The sequence below is a fragment of the Sarcophilus harrisii genome, chromosome 2 (assembly GCF_902635505.1).
Source record: "Sarcophilus harrisii chromosome 2, mSarHar1.11, whole genome shotgun sequence".
NCBI classification, from domain to species: Eukaryota; Metazoa; Chordata; class Mammalia; order Dasyuromorphia; family Dasyuridae; genus Sarcophilus; species Sarcophilus harrisii.
This window is the reverse complement of record NC_045427.1, coordinates 198,294,197-198,312,502: the sequence shown is the minus strand read 5'-3', so window position 1 is coordinate 198,312,502 and position 18,306 is coordinate 198,294,197. Positions and strand designations below refer to the sequence as shown.

Genomic DNA, 18,306 nt, shown 5'->3' with positions numbered 1-18,306 from the left:
GAAATTTTAAGGACATCGATGACAGGACCTATTTCATTTATCTTTATCCTAGTTCCTAGGAGAGTTAACTATGTAATACTTGTTGACTAATTGCTTAACAACACATGATCTTTCCGGGGATTGAAAAGGGGAAATGTCTCTCAGCTAATAAATACAGGAATTTTGTCAAATCACATCAACCTCTCCAGGCAACTGCAACAAGAATGCTGAAAGCACCTCATGTTTGGAAACTTCTGTGGTATTAATTAGCCAATTGTTAGGATGTAAAAGTTGCTCCTTAACAGCAGGACTGGCTAGCAAGACTCAAACCTAAAGGAAAGTTAAAGAGAAAGTAAGGAAAAGTGTTATAATGCCAAGAATAGTACTATATGGAATCAGAAGATTTAAGGAAATTATCAATCAAATGGATCCACTAAACACTGAAATAGGTCCACATCAAAGAAAATTATCTTAGACAGAAGGAGAAATACTAAAGTAAAAGTCTATTTTCAAACTCTAGATTGTTTTCCCTTGAACAATCATGTCTCTTTTTGGTTCACGAGGAAGGACTTATGTTTAGATGGTCAACCACATAAGCATAACGTCATCAGCATACTAATTTTTAAAAAAAATACACATGAGCAATTAACTAAACTTAATCCTAATTCCTTTTTGAGGGCCTTAAAACGTCTTGTACCTCAATAAAACCAAGGATTTGGGCTGGAAAAATAATAATTTTTATTAATATTTTAGAGCATATAATTGACTCAGATGATCATTGTACATTAATCTCATAATAAGAGTATGGCAGTCATAAAACTAATATTTCCTAAGACTCCTTTATTAGATCCAAGTAAGAACAATTTTTACTTGAACACTTCTCCTTATGATGTATACAGAAAAGATGGTAAGAGCACTTCACATACATGAAGAACATACACTATCTGTATATTGCTGACAGCAACTGATCATTAACACTACTGTTTTACCCAGTAGTGTCTCATATATATATAAGTATATAAGTCACTGTCAACCCATATGTAGGCCCAGCTCATGAAAAAAGGCCATACCTTGGCTCATATCCTGAAGTCTGTGTGAAAAGCTATTTGGGTTCAAGGCACCTAGCTGGAAGTAGATCTTTGTGACAGACAATGGATCCAACATGGTAAAAGCAATCAGCGACGGCCGCTACCATGGTATCCGCTGCTTTGTGCATACGTTGAATCTGGTTGTGATCACTGCCCTGAAGAAATACGAGGAAGCAACTGAAGTTGTCGCTATTGCACAAAACATCTGCAAACATTTCCACTATGTTGTGAATTCCACTAACCAGCTAACAAAATAGTCAAAATATATAACCTGAACTAGGATATGAGCAAAATGGGCAAATATTTCCTTTAAAAAAAAACTGAATGAACTGGTTTTGCCAATTAAAATAGATATTTATAAATCTCTGGATTACCAATAATAGCTCTGCCTATATCATTTGTTCAAAATTAGAAAAACATATGAAAACAACTCAGCATTTAAAATTTCTTCTTCAAGTTAGTATACTAAAAATATCATCTTCTTGGGTTGACACATGACCAACCACTTCAAAACTCAGAAGTCTATATAGTCACAAAGACAATATACAGTTCTGCCATTGCATATACAACTTGAAAACTACATGCTGAGATACCTAGATAATAGAACTATTCAAAGCAGGTAGATCTTAAGGGAAACAATATGGAAGTTCAAGAAAGCAAATCTCTTACGATTAACTCCAAATTAAAACAAACAAAACAAACAAACAAACAAAAAGCAAACACAAAATTCCCAATTACTCCCATATTCCTAAGTCATATGCCATAAAATGAAACATTTTACGAAGCATCTCATTAAAAGTGAGTACAGATATAGATTTAGAATATGCCTACGAAAGATTATTGAATAGGGAAGAAAAGCCCATAAAAGAGGTTTTGATAAAAGAGGGTCTTGTGAACTAGTATTTTTATTTCAATAAATTTCCTCTGTAATCCAATCACATTATATGGATTTAAAAACAATTCTGAGAAGGGGTGCACAAAAATGCCAAAAAGACAGATGCCAAAAAAATAGTTAATAATTCTTATCTTAGAACAAACATTTCAGCTTTTGTGTAAGTCTTAATTATTTTAGTTATCTACTTGGATTCACTCCAAAAATATTGGATTTCATTTCTGTCTTTATTGAATAGAGGATCAAATAAAAATGTCAACCTGGTTGGGACACATAAAGATAAAAGTTGGAGGAAATAAAAAAATTGCATAACTTTAGGTAAGTCTTTGAGAAAAAAAATTTCCATTAATATAAAAACAATAATTATTCTATACAGATTCTTAGAATAAGAAAAGAGCTCAGAATACAGGAACTTTCAAGAGACATGATAAAAGATATCAAGCAGATAACCCTTGTTGCTAAAAACATAAGTAAAAAAAAAATATGAGTGATTCCCAAAATCCCATGGAAATCTGGGCTAGAATGCAGAACTTCAAAGATAGTTTAGTATACCCTAATGCTCTGCCCACGGGGGCCTAGAATCTTCATTATTATATTTATTCTTCTTGGTTAAGTTTAAGTACTGTTTAAAGAAAACCAATGTAAATGCACAAATATTCTTGAGAGAGAATTACAATTTAAGATCCATTAAAGTGGATAAAATAAATCCTTGTCAGCTAACAGGATGACAAAATGGATGGAAACTGCAGTGGATTCAGATAGATAAAAAAGGGGGATCAGAGGTTTTCAATGTTCAGTCCTAGTATGGTAGTGTGTGGACTACAAGCAATTTCCACTTTTAACACTAATTGAGTGACCTTGAACAAATCATTTCACACGATTTCTTATCTCAATTTCTTCGTATAATAAGGAAAACATAGGACTAGACAAGTCCCTTTCAGTTCAAGATCCAGGATCCCAAAAGATCTAGTCTTTTTCTTTATTGTCAAAACATTAAGGGAACTACCTTAACAGAGTATCATAAGGATTTTCTTATGTAATGTTAGTTCTTAAAGGAAAAAGCAGTTGGGTTTTTTGTCATATACATATTTATACCTTTGAATATTTGTTGAATTAAAAAGCAGAAAATAAAGATTTATGCTTAATTAAGCTGTTTTGCTAAATAATACAATAGCAATAAATAAGAAAAGATATGGTGAAAAACATTATAGATAAAAAGTATTTCTTTGATAAAAGTTTATAAAGTAGATAAAACAAACAAAACATTAAAAACTGATTTTAAATCATGACCAGACTCTCCAAAATAGATCTTTTGCCAATAACTTTTAAGAAACAAATAAAAGTACTTGGGGATTTCCTTAATTAGCAATAAAGAGCCAACTTTTGAGGGCAAGTATTTGTTTTCTTTTAAAATTTTTATCTCCTTGAGGGTCAATCATACACTAAATAGCAGGTTTTTAAATAAATGTTTACTATTGATGATTAACAATTATGCCATTTTTTTAATAATTACACCAAATCTTCCTTATGAAATTTTATTGCCTTGGTCATCTACTTCATTATTTATTAGTAGTGTCTTGATATTATTTTACTTTAGCAAGAATAGTATGAACAAAAGTACCATAGAATCAAAGTTTCTTCTTCTAAAAATTAGAAACATTAAATACCTTACCTTTGAGTCCTCAACATGTTCCTGCAAATTACCCTAGTTTATCAAAAACTAGGCTGACAGGGTCCAAATTATGGTACTTCATTGAAACAGAGACAAAGACTAAACCTACAACTGATTTATTTTTGCTAGAGGTAGCTAGCATTCAAGGCAAAGAAAGTACCTACTATTTACTAGACATTTGAAGAAATGGTTTATAAAGGAAGTGTAAAAATAGGCCTTGGCTAAATGGAATTTAGAATCTAAATGAGAAAACAACAAGAAATGAAACAAATAAACAGATGAACTTCCTCTAATCAATGCTATTCAATACTTTATGACTTAAAGAGTATTATAAAGTTGTCTTGAGGGCACTGAGATCTTATACCAAATTAAAAAGCTCTCTAATATAGGTCATATGATGTGTCATTTGTAAAAAGACCAGCCTACCTACTTTTCCATAAGCTAGAGGGTTTTGTTAGCACTTAAATCTCTCCAAGCCTCCATCTGTAAAATGATGGGTTAGATTAGATAATAGCTAAGATTCATTCCAGCCATAAGTGTATAAATACAAGCTTTGGAAAAACATGATTTATAAAGATGGAATATCAATTTCAGAAATCCACTCAAGTAAAATTTATCTGAATGCTTTGGTAACAATTTCATTGAGTCTTGATTATACTTCATTTAATTTTCTTTATATATTCCTTGTGGACAGTGGCACGGCATAACAATATCTCTATGTATGGATAGAGAAAGATGTCACAAGCAATGATAAACATCTAGTAGGCCAATTGTTGAATAAATCTAAGTTTATTCTTCAGTTGCTTAAGTCATCAGATGTTAAGTTGCGATACTTTGTTGTTGGTGAGTTTATTTTTTGACTGGGATATATTAGATGTTTAATACAAACTTGTATCCAGGAGGCAAGGCTTAATCATAATATATAACTGAACTGGAGTTTGCCAGAATAAATTAGATAAGCATATATTATATATAATATTAAGTCAAAGATGCTAAAAACTCGAGCAATTCTACTTTTATTAAATATGGAGGCTTAATTTGTGCAATTTTATTTTTGAAGTCTCAAATGCTATTAAAGTCGTCAGACCAGTACTATTTCTGTATTTTGATTCCAAAGAGAAAAGGAATAAGGTATTAACTATTATCAACACTTTCCTTGATTAAACTCTAGAGAAATTTCTGAATTTGGGAGTTAATGTGCTATTTTTTGGAGGGGGTAGGGTTTGAGGATTATTAGAATCTTGACTGCAGAATTTTTTGTAACCAAGATAACAAAGCACAGATATTACCAATAAGGAAATAATGGTCCTAAGGCAGAATACTTCTAATTCCTTAAAATTAGTCTTAACACATGCTTAGGAAGGCTTGATAAGAAAACAAGGAACTTACCACAAAACAATAAAGTAAGCTTTACTGAAGGGAGATATACATAAAAATGAAGGGGTGATCAGGGAGAATAAATATAGGAGAGATCCACTTGGGAGCTCAAGAGAAAACAGATCTAATCAATAAAACAGTGGTCTTTGAGAGAGTTCTTTCCTGGATTTAAAAGGAGCAGATATTGGAAAAAGGGAATGGCCAGAAAGAAGATGGTAGTATAAGAAGAAAATACAATCAAGTTCTATAATAATTCCTCTACAAAGATTTAGAAAATGGAACAAACTTTCCCACCAGGAAATCTTAGAAAAAATTTATCAGATCATTTATCCAGTCTGGGGACAAACACAGGAAGTGTTTATCAAAGGAAGAGCCAGACAGGCCTGGAGATACTGAGTACACATTTTGGTTAAGGATATTCCATATAAAGCATTCCAGAAAATGGGAACTAAAAGAAGAGTAATACTATATATACAAAAAGAGGTTTACTTTGACAAAGGGAACCCTGATCTTATAAAAATGAATGCTAATTGGCAGCTCTTTCTGTTTACTATCCAGGTCTGGGTCACAAATCCAGGGCAGACTTAGAAAGGGATCTGACATAGGGGTGAAATTTTAGGGCAAGGGATAATTGAGGTCTATAGGCTATGTATTGGACAAGGACCAAGTTCAGAACCAAAAAACCCTGTGTGGCTGTTTCTGTAAAAGGAGAGGGCCTCAGACTAATCTGAAGCCTGCAATGGAATAACCAAGACAGGAATCCCAGGCCAAAGGGGAGTTGTTGTTCTTTAGTCAGCAACCTGCAGTACTAGATTATTATGCCAGTAGCAGACTAATAGTACTCATTATGCAAGTGAACTTTTGAAATATTCCCATGAGGATCAATTACTTCAAAAAGATACAAACAGGCTATTCTTCATATATGCAATATCATGAGTGGTAACAGTATCTTTTAAAAATTATATATATATATATGTGTGTGTGTGTGTGTGTGTGTGTGTATTCACACACATTTGTATATACATATGTACACACACACACTGCTAACTAATCAATACAGAAGATCTTTCCAATTACATAGCTCAAAACCCATTCATATCTACTTCACTTATATGACTCCTTCTGTGTTCTTTCATAATTTGGATGGTCCCCTTCAAAAACGCTGGAGGTGTTCTTGAGGAGGTGTCTCCTATGACAATAAAGACAGCACAGCACTTGAGGTAAAATTTGAATAAGCCAAAATAATCCGATACAGAACCACATTTTAAGGCTTTATGACCTTAGTTCTCTACTCAAATTACAGAGATATAGTACAGGAAGCCCTACATATTCTTAAACTTGTGATATAAAGTTTGAAATTTCCATATATTGGCTATAATAATATAAGTTCTCTTTACAAAGCAGAGAAAAAGGACCTTTATTGTTTATAAAGGTTAAGGAAAAGAACTGGTGCATCACATGCCTAATCACACCACAAGATGTCCCCACAGTCTTGATGGTTTTAAGATAAGGCTTTTGGGATACCCTATATTTATTCCAATCATTTTTCTACTTGATTGAATGAAGGGGCAAAGGATTGGTATAGTTTGATTCAAAGTAGTTACTCCTGCTTTTAAACAGATCTACTACAAAACCCCAATTAGATTTATTAAGGTTCAGAGCTCTTTTTGAAAATATAAAACATCATAAGAGAATTAAATGAATGGAACTGTACCAGTAAAATCTTTGGATCAAATATATTCATAAAAATTTGATGACTAAGATATACAGAGAATTAGCACAAAATTTAAAAAGAAATTATCTTATATTCAAGTATTAGCAACAATCATAAGAAAAAATGTTAAGTCACCAATGATGAGAAACTAAAATGATAACAAATCTAACATTTTTGCCTAGGGCTTCTAAGGAAATCTGCTAAACAACAAAAAATTTTGGCTTAAACTAAACTTTGATTTTGGTAATATATCAGACTGAGTTTAGGAAGTTGTAAACCACCACATTCCCCAGTAATCTCCAGGATCTCCCTTTTGGCAGGCACCTTTAGGGTTCTTCGGGCCAAATCCAAACTCTATTTATTATACATTGATCTTGCAAAGAATCTGAAAAATTCACAAACATTTTCTTTAGACTTTCTAGCACAAGAAGAAAAATGCTATGGGTTACTGAGTTAGACCACATTCATTTTTAGGTCATCTTAAATTTAGGGTGATCTTTATAATACATAACATTTAGGAAAAAAAATCTATTAATATAAATTGCTACTTGGCCTACAACAGCCATAGACATTAAAAATTGTGAAATGAATGGCAGTTTCAGGAAGAAAATCTGAGCATATACTTAAAGTTTTTTATTTCTTAAAATAAGAATCTTAATATGTCTCATTATAGGATAATTCAATCTACTATACTAATACAACTTAGTGCTAATTAGTAAGATAAACTTTCTGGTATAATCACATGATTCAAATTTACATTGCCTATTTCTATGGGGGTTTCACTGGAACCAGTACCATATTTTACACAATTATAATTTTGGATAAGGTGAATAAATAATATCTTGCCGAAAAAGCTGTAGTATTATTCATCTATCCATCTCTTTACTGTTAACAGATAAAAAGATAAGAACTTACCGTGAAATTCCTAAGTATATACAATGAAACCTGCTGCAGGCATTGTTTCTATTATAATGGCTGGTATTTGCTTAACCCAACAGATCATTTTTTAACTTAAAATGAATGATATAGATAGACAGAAGCAGAAAAATGGTGACATACAGGGGATGAAGTAGTTTAATGAAAAAATAATCACTGGAATATGAAAGATAAGCTCCAGTAACAGCAATTCCCAATGCCAGGAGGACTGAATGGGTGAGGAGGAGGTTTCAATTATCCAAAAGTTTATAAAATAGGATTTGCTTATAAGAAGATATTTTTGCTCCCAAAGATATCTGAAAATTCTTCCACAATAAAACAAAATATAATGTAGAAAAATCAGCAACAGTCAATATAAATATTAATGCCTCTAAGTAACAAGCATTTAATAAGCACTTATATACATCAGGCACTGAATTTGGTATTAGGGATATGAAGAAAAATAAAACAATCACCTTCCTTAAAGGATTCACATTTTAATATATGAGACAAAAGTGCAAATGACTATGTATACAGAGTATATAGGGTAAACGAATTTGCAGGGTAAATTGGAGATTTTCTTATATCTAGGGTATTAGTATTAAAGAGAAGGGAATGTTCTATAGTACAAATTAAGAACTAAACAATCAAATATAGATCAAAAATAAATATCAACTTTTACAGCCAAGTATGTACACAGTGACTTCCAAGGTTTTTTCTTACCTTAAAAAAGAATTGAATTTTTAATGTTATGTATAGTAGTGGGAGCAGAATGGTTAAGTAACCTCAACAAGGTTATTCCAATTTTTAATGATATACTTTCCCTTTATATTTGAAATACTTTGTTTTCATTTACATATTTACAACCTATTAAGATCCACCATGAAGATTTATGAAGGATATAAAAAAGAACTGAATAGAATGAGCTGTTGTCTACATCAGTGGAGGAAGAATTCCCATTTGTGTTATCATAAATCCAATTAAGTTCTGAAATAGGTTTCATCTATACAGAAGACAATTGTCTACAATACATATTCAAAATATATGTAATTTAATGGAGCTCTGGAAATGAAAATCACCAGCCATTATCACCATTTGGGATTGCTATGAAGAGTTTTAGGATGATTATTTCTGTTTCTCAGACTGAATCAAAATAGTATATAGTCTCTTCATATATTGCTCCTAAGATGTGTGTGCTCCTCTCCTCTGCATCTAGATTCTAGAGCTTTTTTTTTTTTTAAATCAGCTTATATATCACTTGATGCAATCAGTTTCTAATCCATCCCAGCAGCCCTTTACTTTTGATAATAAATGATACTTCCAATGCAGGTAAAGAAATAGGAATATTTTCATTATCTGCACAGTAAGAAAATGAACCCAAATAAAGTGAGGTAGATAAAAACATAATTTGACTTTTAGAGTTGATGTTTTGTCTATACCTGTTTAATTCTGATGATATATTTTATTCACCTATCTAAGCATATTGTTCAGCTCTTTCATCAAGATATGTATTTTGCTTATTTTTAAAGAAAAGATTTTGAGACTATGGAACAAGATTGGCTTTATTTTTTTAACATATGAGAGATAAAAACCCTACGTGGCAAAGTTCTAAATATAAAGCATTATTATGTCCATTACTTGAGAAGACACTTCTGTTTCTCAACTTCCTTATTCCAGATACTTTAACTAACTGTCTTCCATGACTGCAAAAATCTATTTCCTTGTCTCGGCTTCCCAACTTCCCTCAAGTCCTGGAAAAAATCCTCTCTTTTCCAGGAAGCCTGTTCTGGTTCATTTAAATTTCAGTGCCTTTCCTCTGCAGATTTATCCTACATATACTTTTTTTATTTTTTTTTTTTTTTTGGAGGAGCATATATTATTTCCTTATTTTTTTCCCCATCAGGTTGGTTTTTTTTTTTCTTCTTTTTATTCCTAGTTTATAGAACAGTACTTAATAAACTTTTATTGAATGACTGGTTCTATTTTCTTTCAACGAGACAATTAATTGAAATCAAAAAATCCATGAAAAAGAAAAAACAATGCCCTACTACAAATTTTTAAGGATAGTAATTTTTGTTACTATAGTTCTGTAAGATCTCAACTCAATCCCCAACCTTGTCTCTCAAAAGGAGGATTTAGTTAAAATGAAAAACTACAAATAAAAGAGATAACTACTTATTAGTCACAGTGATGCACTAAACAAAGAAAAATCACAAAATAATCCATAATTCTCAATGACCGACAAATTCCTTTTTAAATTGTAGTGAGAAATAAAAGGACAAAAGTTCAAAATTATGCAATTTTAGAGTATCTAAAAACATTAACATATATGTCAATACAGTATGGAACCACATCTATATAAACCTCTTAACAATAAGATAAAAAGTCATAATTAAGAAAAAAATATATCAGATCCTTAAATGATACAATTTGTTATACAATTGGTCACTTTGCCTTATATTGCAAGGGGAATACCAAGAAAAAAAACCTTATAACTTATACAGTAATACTTATTTGTTCCTTTGTTTAGAAAAGGACCAATCACAATGTTCTGGATATGAATTGGATTTAAATAAAGCTGCACAAAGTCGTCTGCCTCATTACTTCTTTGAGAGTTCTCAAAGTCCAGTGGAAAGATAGTGATATTACAAAGACTGAAGAAAGGGTTCTATCTGTTACCAGAAGCACTTACATTTGCATGCCTAAGGTCTACTTGCCTAGCATTAACAAAATATAGTAAAAACACTGGAAGGGGAAGGAGTACGTCTGACTGTAGTTCTGAAATTTTTATTTCTGCATTTCTGATCGATACTTTGTAATTTCTTCTCTCACAGATGGCTAATACGATTAAAAAATTATCACACTATATATTCTGATGAACAATATAAATTCCTTCAAATATCCTTTCCTCAACAAATTCAGCATCTGGCTTAGTCTTATCCTCCATCCAAACTGTGCCCTTATACTATGGGAATTCAACATACATAAGGATGCTCCTCAGATTACTCTTTCAAATTTCATACTCTATATGAATAAATTTTTGAAAATATTCAATTTTCATAGTCATAAACTTTGAATTTCCTTTATCTTATTATATTGTTTTTCATATTATATATTTACATTAAATATTTTTCCTTACGTCTTCTGATTCCTGGCTTTTCATCCTCACTGTAACCTCCATTTTTTGCACTGGAAAGACCTTTTTATAAGGTCTTTGCCAAGCCTTCACCCTTATAGTGGCTACACTGTTCTCCTTTCCCTAGCTTGGTCTCTTGGTAAACTAACTAAATTTCCCACTAGTCACTACATCGAGTCCACTGCCCTTTTGTCTTATTGTTAATCATTAATTATACTTACGAAACTCCAATTTTTCTATTTGTGAGATACTTGGATCTATCATCCTTTGTCAAGATCAAGCCCTCTACAATAATCCTTGAAACCATTTTCTCTTTTCTGGGAGACTGGCTTCACTACTAAGTCCATTTTCTCTTTTATCTTCAAACTCCCTCAACTATTCTGGTCCTTTCTTAGCTGCCTACAAACTTTGTGTATACTCCCAGCTTTTAAAAAACCCTAATGTCATTAGATCATTCCCAATTATCTATTGTCCTGTGTCTCTCCTACCAATCTCAAGCAAACTCTCTAAGAAATCAATAAATAGTAAGTTCTTCCATTTCCTCTCTTTTCAAATCATTGCAATCTAGTTGTCATTTTTTCCAACTAAAATTGTTCTGTCTAAATTGCTTTTAACTGGCAAATCTAATAACTGTCCCCCTCCCCCATCCTTCCCAACCTCCCATAGCATTTAAGATTGTTGATCGTTCTCCTTTTACATACAATTTCCTCCCTAGATTTTCATGACATTGTTCTCTTCTGGTTCTCTAGCCATCTAAATTGATACTTCTTAAGACTCCTTTCTTAAGTCTTCATCCATAGCATGACTATTATTCATGGGATGTTCTCAAGATTATATACTACACCTTTTTTTGCTCTATACTATTTCACTTGGTGATCTCATCAGTTTCCGTGGGTTCAACTATCATCTACCTGTAGATGATTCACAAAACTATAAATCCAAACCTAGTACTGTTCCTGAGTTTCAATCCCATATTACTTAACCTATTACACATTTCCACCTAGATGTGTTACAAGATTTTCAAACTCAATGTATCCAAAACATTATGTTCCACCCAAATAATCCTTTCTTTCCAGCTTCTCAATTACCTTTTTTCTTAATAACAGCTTTTTATTTTTTAAAATATATGCAAAGATAGTTTTCAACATTTACCCTTGGCAAAACCTTGTGTTCCAAATTTTTTTCCCTCCCCAGATAGCAAATAATCTGACATACATTAAACATGTGCAATTCTTGTATACATATTTCTAAACTTATCATGCTGTACAAGAAAAATCACATCAAAAAGGGGGAGAAAAAAGCACAGCTTCTCTATTACTGTCAAGGACACTAATTTTCCCTGACACTGAAGTTTACAAACTTTCATTCCTGACTCCTTTACTTTCATTCATCTCATATATCTTATTTATACCTCAATCTTGTTATAAACCTTCCTAATATCTTGAATACATCTAATTTCTTCAACTTACAATGCCAGAATCCTAGTTTAGGCACTTAACACTGTTTAACTGGATAACTGCAATATCTTCCAAATGGGTCTCTCTATCTTACATTCATGGTCTCCATTCAGCTACCATGGCAATTTCTCCATTCTGCCAAGCTCTTTTGACTCTCTATGATAAACAATATGAAATAAAGAGTGCTCTGCTTATCATTTGAAGCTTTTCACAATCCAGATCCTTCCTACTTTTCTAGTGTTATGGTTTATTCTACTCTATGTACTCTCCCCTCTTTGGAATAACTTCTTTCTACTTCTTAATCTTCTTATATATTACTCCTTTTCTACTCATTAGGAATGCTGGCTTATTTAAAATTTACAGAGAAAATATTCCATCTTTCCCTTTTATGCCTTTGCAATAGCTGTCTACTATGCCTGAAATGCTCAACACCCTCACTTTGACTTCTTTGTCTGACTTCTTTCAAAATAAATCAAGGCCCACCTATTGCAGGAAGCCTTTCCAAGGTCCAGAAAACCTGTCTTCTCCTTTCAGGATATCTTTCATTTATCCTGCATATATATTTACGCCTACCTAGTTGCTTCTAGTAGAATGGAATTTCCTTGAAGAGTGAGGACTTTTCTGTCTTCCTTTGTATTTCCAATGCTTAGCAGAGTGAATGGCACATAGTAAATATACAATAAAATTATTGTTGACTGAATGGATCAATTTATTTTCTCTGTGATTCAAAAGTCCTTTCTCAATATCCACCAACTTTACATACAATTTATCTCTCACTATCAAAATATAAGTTCCTTTTTTTTCATTTTTGTATTAATGAAGTTATTGGCACACTGTAAGAAATTAAATGCCTAAATCAATCATTCAGAAATCAAGAAGAGACACCGAATGACAAAGTTAAGATCAAAAAGATCTTGAAACATTAAACAATGGGCTAAATGCATTGTTAAATTTATTAGCAATAAATAAAAAACAATTTTCTAAAGTATAAGAAAAGGAAGATGTGCTTATATAATAGTTTTTAAAGACAGGTTTATAGAAAATCTTGTTGTTTATCTTTCATTTTTGAAAAGGACTAATGATATAATGGTTTCATGTTTTGATTTCTGTGTGCATGGGCAGAATTGCACAAAGTCATCAGGCTCACTCTCTTCAATTTTCAAGAGTTGTCCAAGTCCAATGGGACAAGACTGACTGACAGGTCAAGGTAAGTGGCAATGGCCCAGAATGCAGTAGATGACCTTGGTGTCTTCAATATTTGGTTGACTCTACTATATGGTTCTCATCTGTCCACTCCAGCAGAGTAAATCTTTACATACTTGGGATAAAAATCCCCCCAATTCACTGATGGGTTTGAGGCTTATCAGGTACTCTCAACCTGGTTTGGCCTTTTTTACTGAGGTTTTTTTTGTTTTGTTTTGTTTTGTTTTGTTTTGTTTTGACCAAGGTGTGGCTGTTGTGCATACTATAGCTATTGGAAGACACATGTAAGATTTAGGTGAAGAAATAGGTATACCTTTAACATTAAACTAGGAGAAAGGAAAGGTCTAAATGGAAAGACTGTGTTTTGGATATATTAAGTTTGAAATGTATATGAGACATCCACTTTGAAGTGTCTAATAGGGTAACTGGTGATAAGGGACTAAATGGAGCTCAGGAGAGAGCCCAGTCCTAATTTATAATTTTGAAAATCCTCTACAGGGAAATGCTAGTTGAACCCATAGAAGCTGATGAAATTAGTATAAAAAATATGAAAACAGATGACAGACAAAAAGAGAAGAGGGCTCAGCAAAAGATTTGTGAATTATTCACCATAAATGGGCATGATATGGATGCAGAATCAATAAAGGAGTCTCAGAAGGAGTAAACAGATATATTGGAGAACCAGGAGAGAACAGTGGCACAAAAATTAAGAGTAGATGGAGTATCCAGGAAAAGTGGATCAAAACTGACATCCCATAGGGAGAAAAGAAGAATGGGGTTGAAAAAAGGCCATTAGATTAGGTAACTAAGAGATAAGAGTTGCATGAATTCAATACTTCTCTAATTACCAGAGGTAAGTGAAGAGTAAAAAAAAGGAAACATAAACTAGACAAAGGGTATTAACGTGTGTCGTGTAAGATGAGTTTTGCAAAGTCCAAATGAAAGTAGGATTCCCTACTGATGGTGAAGTTCTCTAGATGCTTCTTTTTAATGATGATGTTGTCATCACCAAGCCTTAGAACAGTGCAAAGCCTTTTCAAGAGGAACCAAAATCCACTATCCTGGTTATCCACATAAAGCCATAAAACAAACAAACAAATAAACAAACAAACAAAAAAAAAAACCCCAAACCCTCAAAAACAATTATAAAGGATGCATATTTTACATATTCTAATGTGTATTTGTATGGATAGTACATTCATTTGACCTAATGAGATACACACATACAAATATATCTCGAATATAATACACTGAGGATACAACACCATGTGACCAATGACAATTTACATCTAAGAAGTGTTCCAAAAAGATAACAAAAACATATGTTATGGGAAGAAGAGTATGTCAATTTTTAATGAAAAGTTTTACTAAGCAGTTTTATACTAAAGAATATGGAAAAGAAATGCTAATAAATATGCTGACTAAAGCATCTACATTCATGAAATATTAAAGTTAAAAAGGAATGCTTCCATTGTTCTGAACAGAACATCAATGAAAAATTATTGAAAAAAAACCAGACAGGTATTACAAAGAATGAGAATGCATTGATGGTTATGTGTAAACACTAATACAATCACAGAAATGAAGAATCACAGATGCAGAATTGGGACAAAGGAATCCAAAAGTCATCTAGGTTATCAATCTCATCTTTTTACAGATGAAGACTTATTTGACATTGCAATACCAAGTGGTAAAGGGAGTATGTGAATCCAGATCTTTTTATCCTAGAATGCATGCTCTTTCAAATGTACCATAATTTCTCTGTTATTAAATATTAGAAATTCCGTGCTGATACAAATTTTGAAGTATCTCTACCTTGAAAATCCTTAATTTTGTTAGTATAAAATTCACCATAACATAGGGCAAGGCAGGAATACTTGACAAAATTTACCCACTGTCGACACAATATGTACAACTCTTAAAATTATATATACCCTATCTTTAGTTGGCATAAAATAAAACCAACTTTTATTTTCCTGAATATCATTTTCAAAATACATGACATTCGACTAACCTTAAGACACTATGCTATTATACTCCATGATTATGATTACATTGCCACAAGATAATCACACATTATGGCCTCCTCAGTACCACCATGATGAAATCTATTTTACACTTTACCTCAGTGTGGTTCTAATAATATGAACTAACTAACCCTCTAGAACCCTGATCTTACCTCACCATGTCCACTTAGTTTCACCTTTTGATTTCACCCTAATTTATAGGCTCAGTATTTGGCATTCAGTTGCTGAAAGTATCATGATATCATTCAACCTACTACACCAGGATTATTTAAGAACCTTTTCTTCCTAAAAAGGAATAACTAGCAGCAACTACAGTATATTTCCAGCAAATGATTCTCTGTCATATCATACTTTTTACTTGGGTCTTTTCAGTTCCATCTTATCAGAAAAATAAGGCAGAAAACAGAACAAATATGGAGGGGATGGGGGAAGAAAGAGGTAGATGGGGGAGGAAAGTGAAGCCAAATGGCAATATGTCTTTTAAAAAGCCAATTTAAAAAAGCAACAAATGACCAATCATAATGGAACAATATTTTTCTTATACTTAAAAGTAAAAGCTTTCTAAAGACAGTTTGCTAATTTTCTATTAAGTTGGAATTTTAATGCAAAGTTAAGATGAAAGAAAATGATTAATTACGTAGTGTTCTTAATCAATTGATAAACAGATAATCATCACTTAAGTTGAGCACACCTGAAGAATGTCAGAATACCAACTTAACAGCAAAAAAACAATAAAAAAAATTCTTTCATGTATGACCTAATTTAGGGGAAATTAAACTATTTAACACACATAGAAGTATGTTTCAATCACTTCAAAAGCATGAACATATCTTTATACCTCAAACGATTAGTGTAGGTATCTACACATGTCTTCATTTTGGCTAACAATGTTCCAACTGAAGCTTGAGATTCAGATTGCTCCTCCTCCTCTTCACCATTTTCTGTAGAGAGAGGCAACAATAGGGGCACCATGGACGTGCATGAAGCAATGGCACGGAGTAACTCCAGAAGAGCTCGGTAGAGTGGAACATGTCTGGCCATGTCAAGAACTATAACAAGTGGGAAAATAAAAGAAATGTAAGGTAAATACAGATGCAGTATCAAAACAAGTTCAAAACAATGCTGCATTTATCGCAATCTTAGAGGAATTAAAACATTTTCCTTTACTTACCTTCAGGAGCTGAAAACAGGTCATCATGATGTCAATATCTGTGAACTACATTTAAGGGTAAAAATATCTCTTACACGTACCATATTAAAATAAAGTTAATACACTAAAATCTCCAATCTGAATGATTAACTTTATATAAAAAAAAAAAATTTTCAGAAGATAAAAAATTGTGAAATGAATAAAAATGCAACAAATTTTCAGCTGATTGATTTAAACAAAAAAATCTTAGTAATGACACCATTTGTTATGTAAAAGGAAGAAATGATACCAGATTATCAAAAGACGTGTATTTCATGGATAGCAATACACACACACACACACACACACACACACACGTGTGTGTGCGTGTGTGTATTTGTATTTGTATTTCCCCCTTTTTGGACAAGGCAACTGCAGTTAAATGACTTGCCTAGGATCACAAAGCTAGTAAGTGTTAAGTGTATGAGGCCGCATTTGAACTCAGGTCCTTCTGACTTCATGGCTGGTACTGTATCCATTTTGCCATCTAGCTCTCCTAAACAAAAAAATATTTTAAAAGATGCTATTTTATTTAACTACATTTTTGTTAAAATTACACTATATGTAGCAGAGCATTGGGGTATCATCTCAGAGTCTTCTTTCCCTTACCATCAAGACCTAACCAATTACCAAGTTCTATGAATTCTCTTTGTTGAACATCAATTGTCTCATCATTTCCTAATCCACCTAGCATAAGTCTGTTTTATTATTCTACATTTCTAAAATCTATAATTTCATTTGCACCAAGACTATCCTAGTTCAGGTTCTTATATCATACATGGAATATTATCTTATCTAATAATGAGTAGTCCTGCTTATTTCTCTACTTCAGTTTCACCCTGAACACTGTAATATGACTGTCTATAGTTAAAGGCTACTTTCCTTAGTTGTTGTTCAATACGCACAGAAGTCAACTCCTTGTATATCCATTTTTCCTTTTCAGCCTTAAAGTCACAAGTATTTCATTATAAAAGTGATTTGGGATATTTTAAATTTATGTTTTTGTTCACATACTTTTATTTTACCTTCCTTTCTAATTATCCAATCTTTAATGTATGGTTCAAATTCCATTTTTTTTTTTTAAACTAAGGCTTCCTGTTCAATGCTAATCTGAATTGACTCCCCCCCCCCCAATTTGGCATTGTAATTATTTACATAAGCATAACTATCAATAAACTATGCAATACATCATAAACGGCAGTGCAATACAAAGTAAAGAACATTGGCTATGACATTAAAGGACAACTGTTTGCATACTAAATGACTGCAGACAAATCATTACCCCTTCTTTGAACTGTTTCCTCATCTATAAAGTAAAGGTGATTATTTGATATCTCTGAGTCTCTTCCAACACTATATATATGGTCTCATGATCTTACAGTTAGAGAGGGTGACATAAGGGACAGTTCTTGATGTCCTGGGAACATACCAACTGATAGTCATACTGCTTTGGGGTTCCTTTTTTTTTTTTTTTGATCTTTAAGTGAGAGACAGTAAGATGGATAACAGGGATGTCCACCTTAAATAGTAATGGAACTGTGGGTTGCATTTGGCTAAGAAAAGAACAAATTAAGATTATCTATTTAAAACACTTCCCAATAGCCTGTAAAGAGCTTTTAGATCCAATGAGCTATCTCTATCAACTTTGTGTTATTTT

At 32.4% G+C, this 18,306-nt stretch overlaps 1 protein-coding gene across 7 annotated transcripts in view; it reads right to left on the bottom strand.

The window, feature by feature from the left end:
• BIRC6 (baculoviral IAP repeat containing 6) overlaps positions 1–18,306 on the bottom strand; it is a 297,969-nt gene that overhangs the window by 44,903 nt on the left and 234,760 nt on the right. For 6 of the 7 annotated variants that reach the window (XM_031951250.1, XM_031951246.1, XM_031951248.1 and 3 more), the window contains one exon: positions 16,299–16,509. In XM_031951250.1, coding sequence (XP_031807110.1) covers positions 16,299–16,509 — 211 coding nt within the window. Of the gene's footprint in view, positions 1–1,049; positions 1,223–16,298; positions 16,510–18,306 lie in introns of all 7 variants that reach the window. The other variant, XR_004231861.1, reaches the window with a different exon arrangement.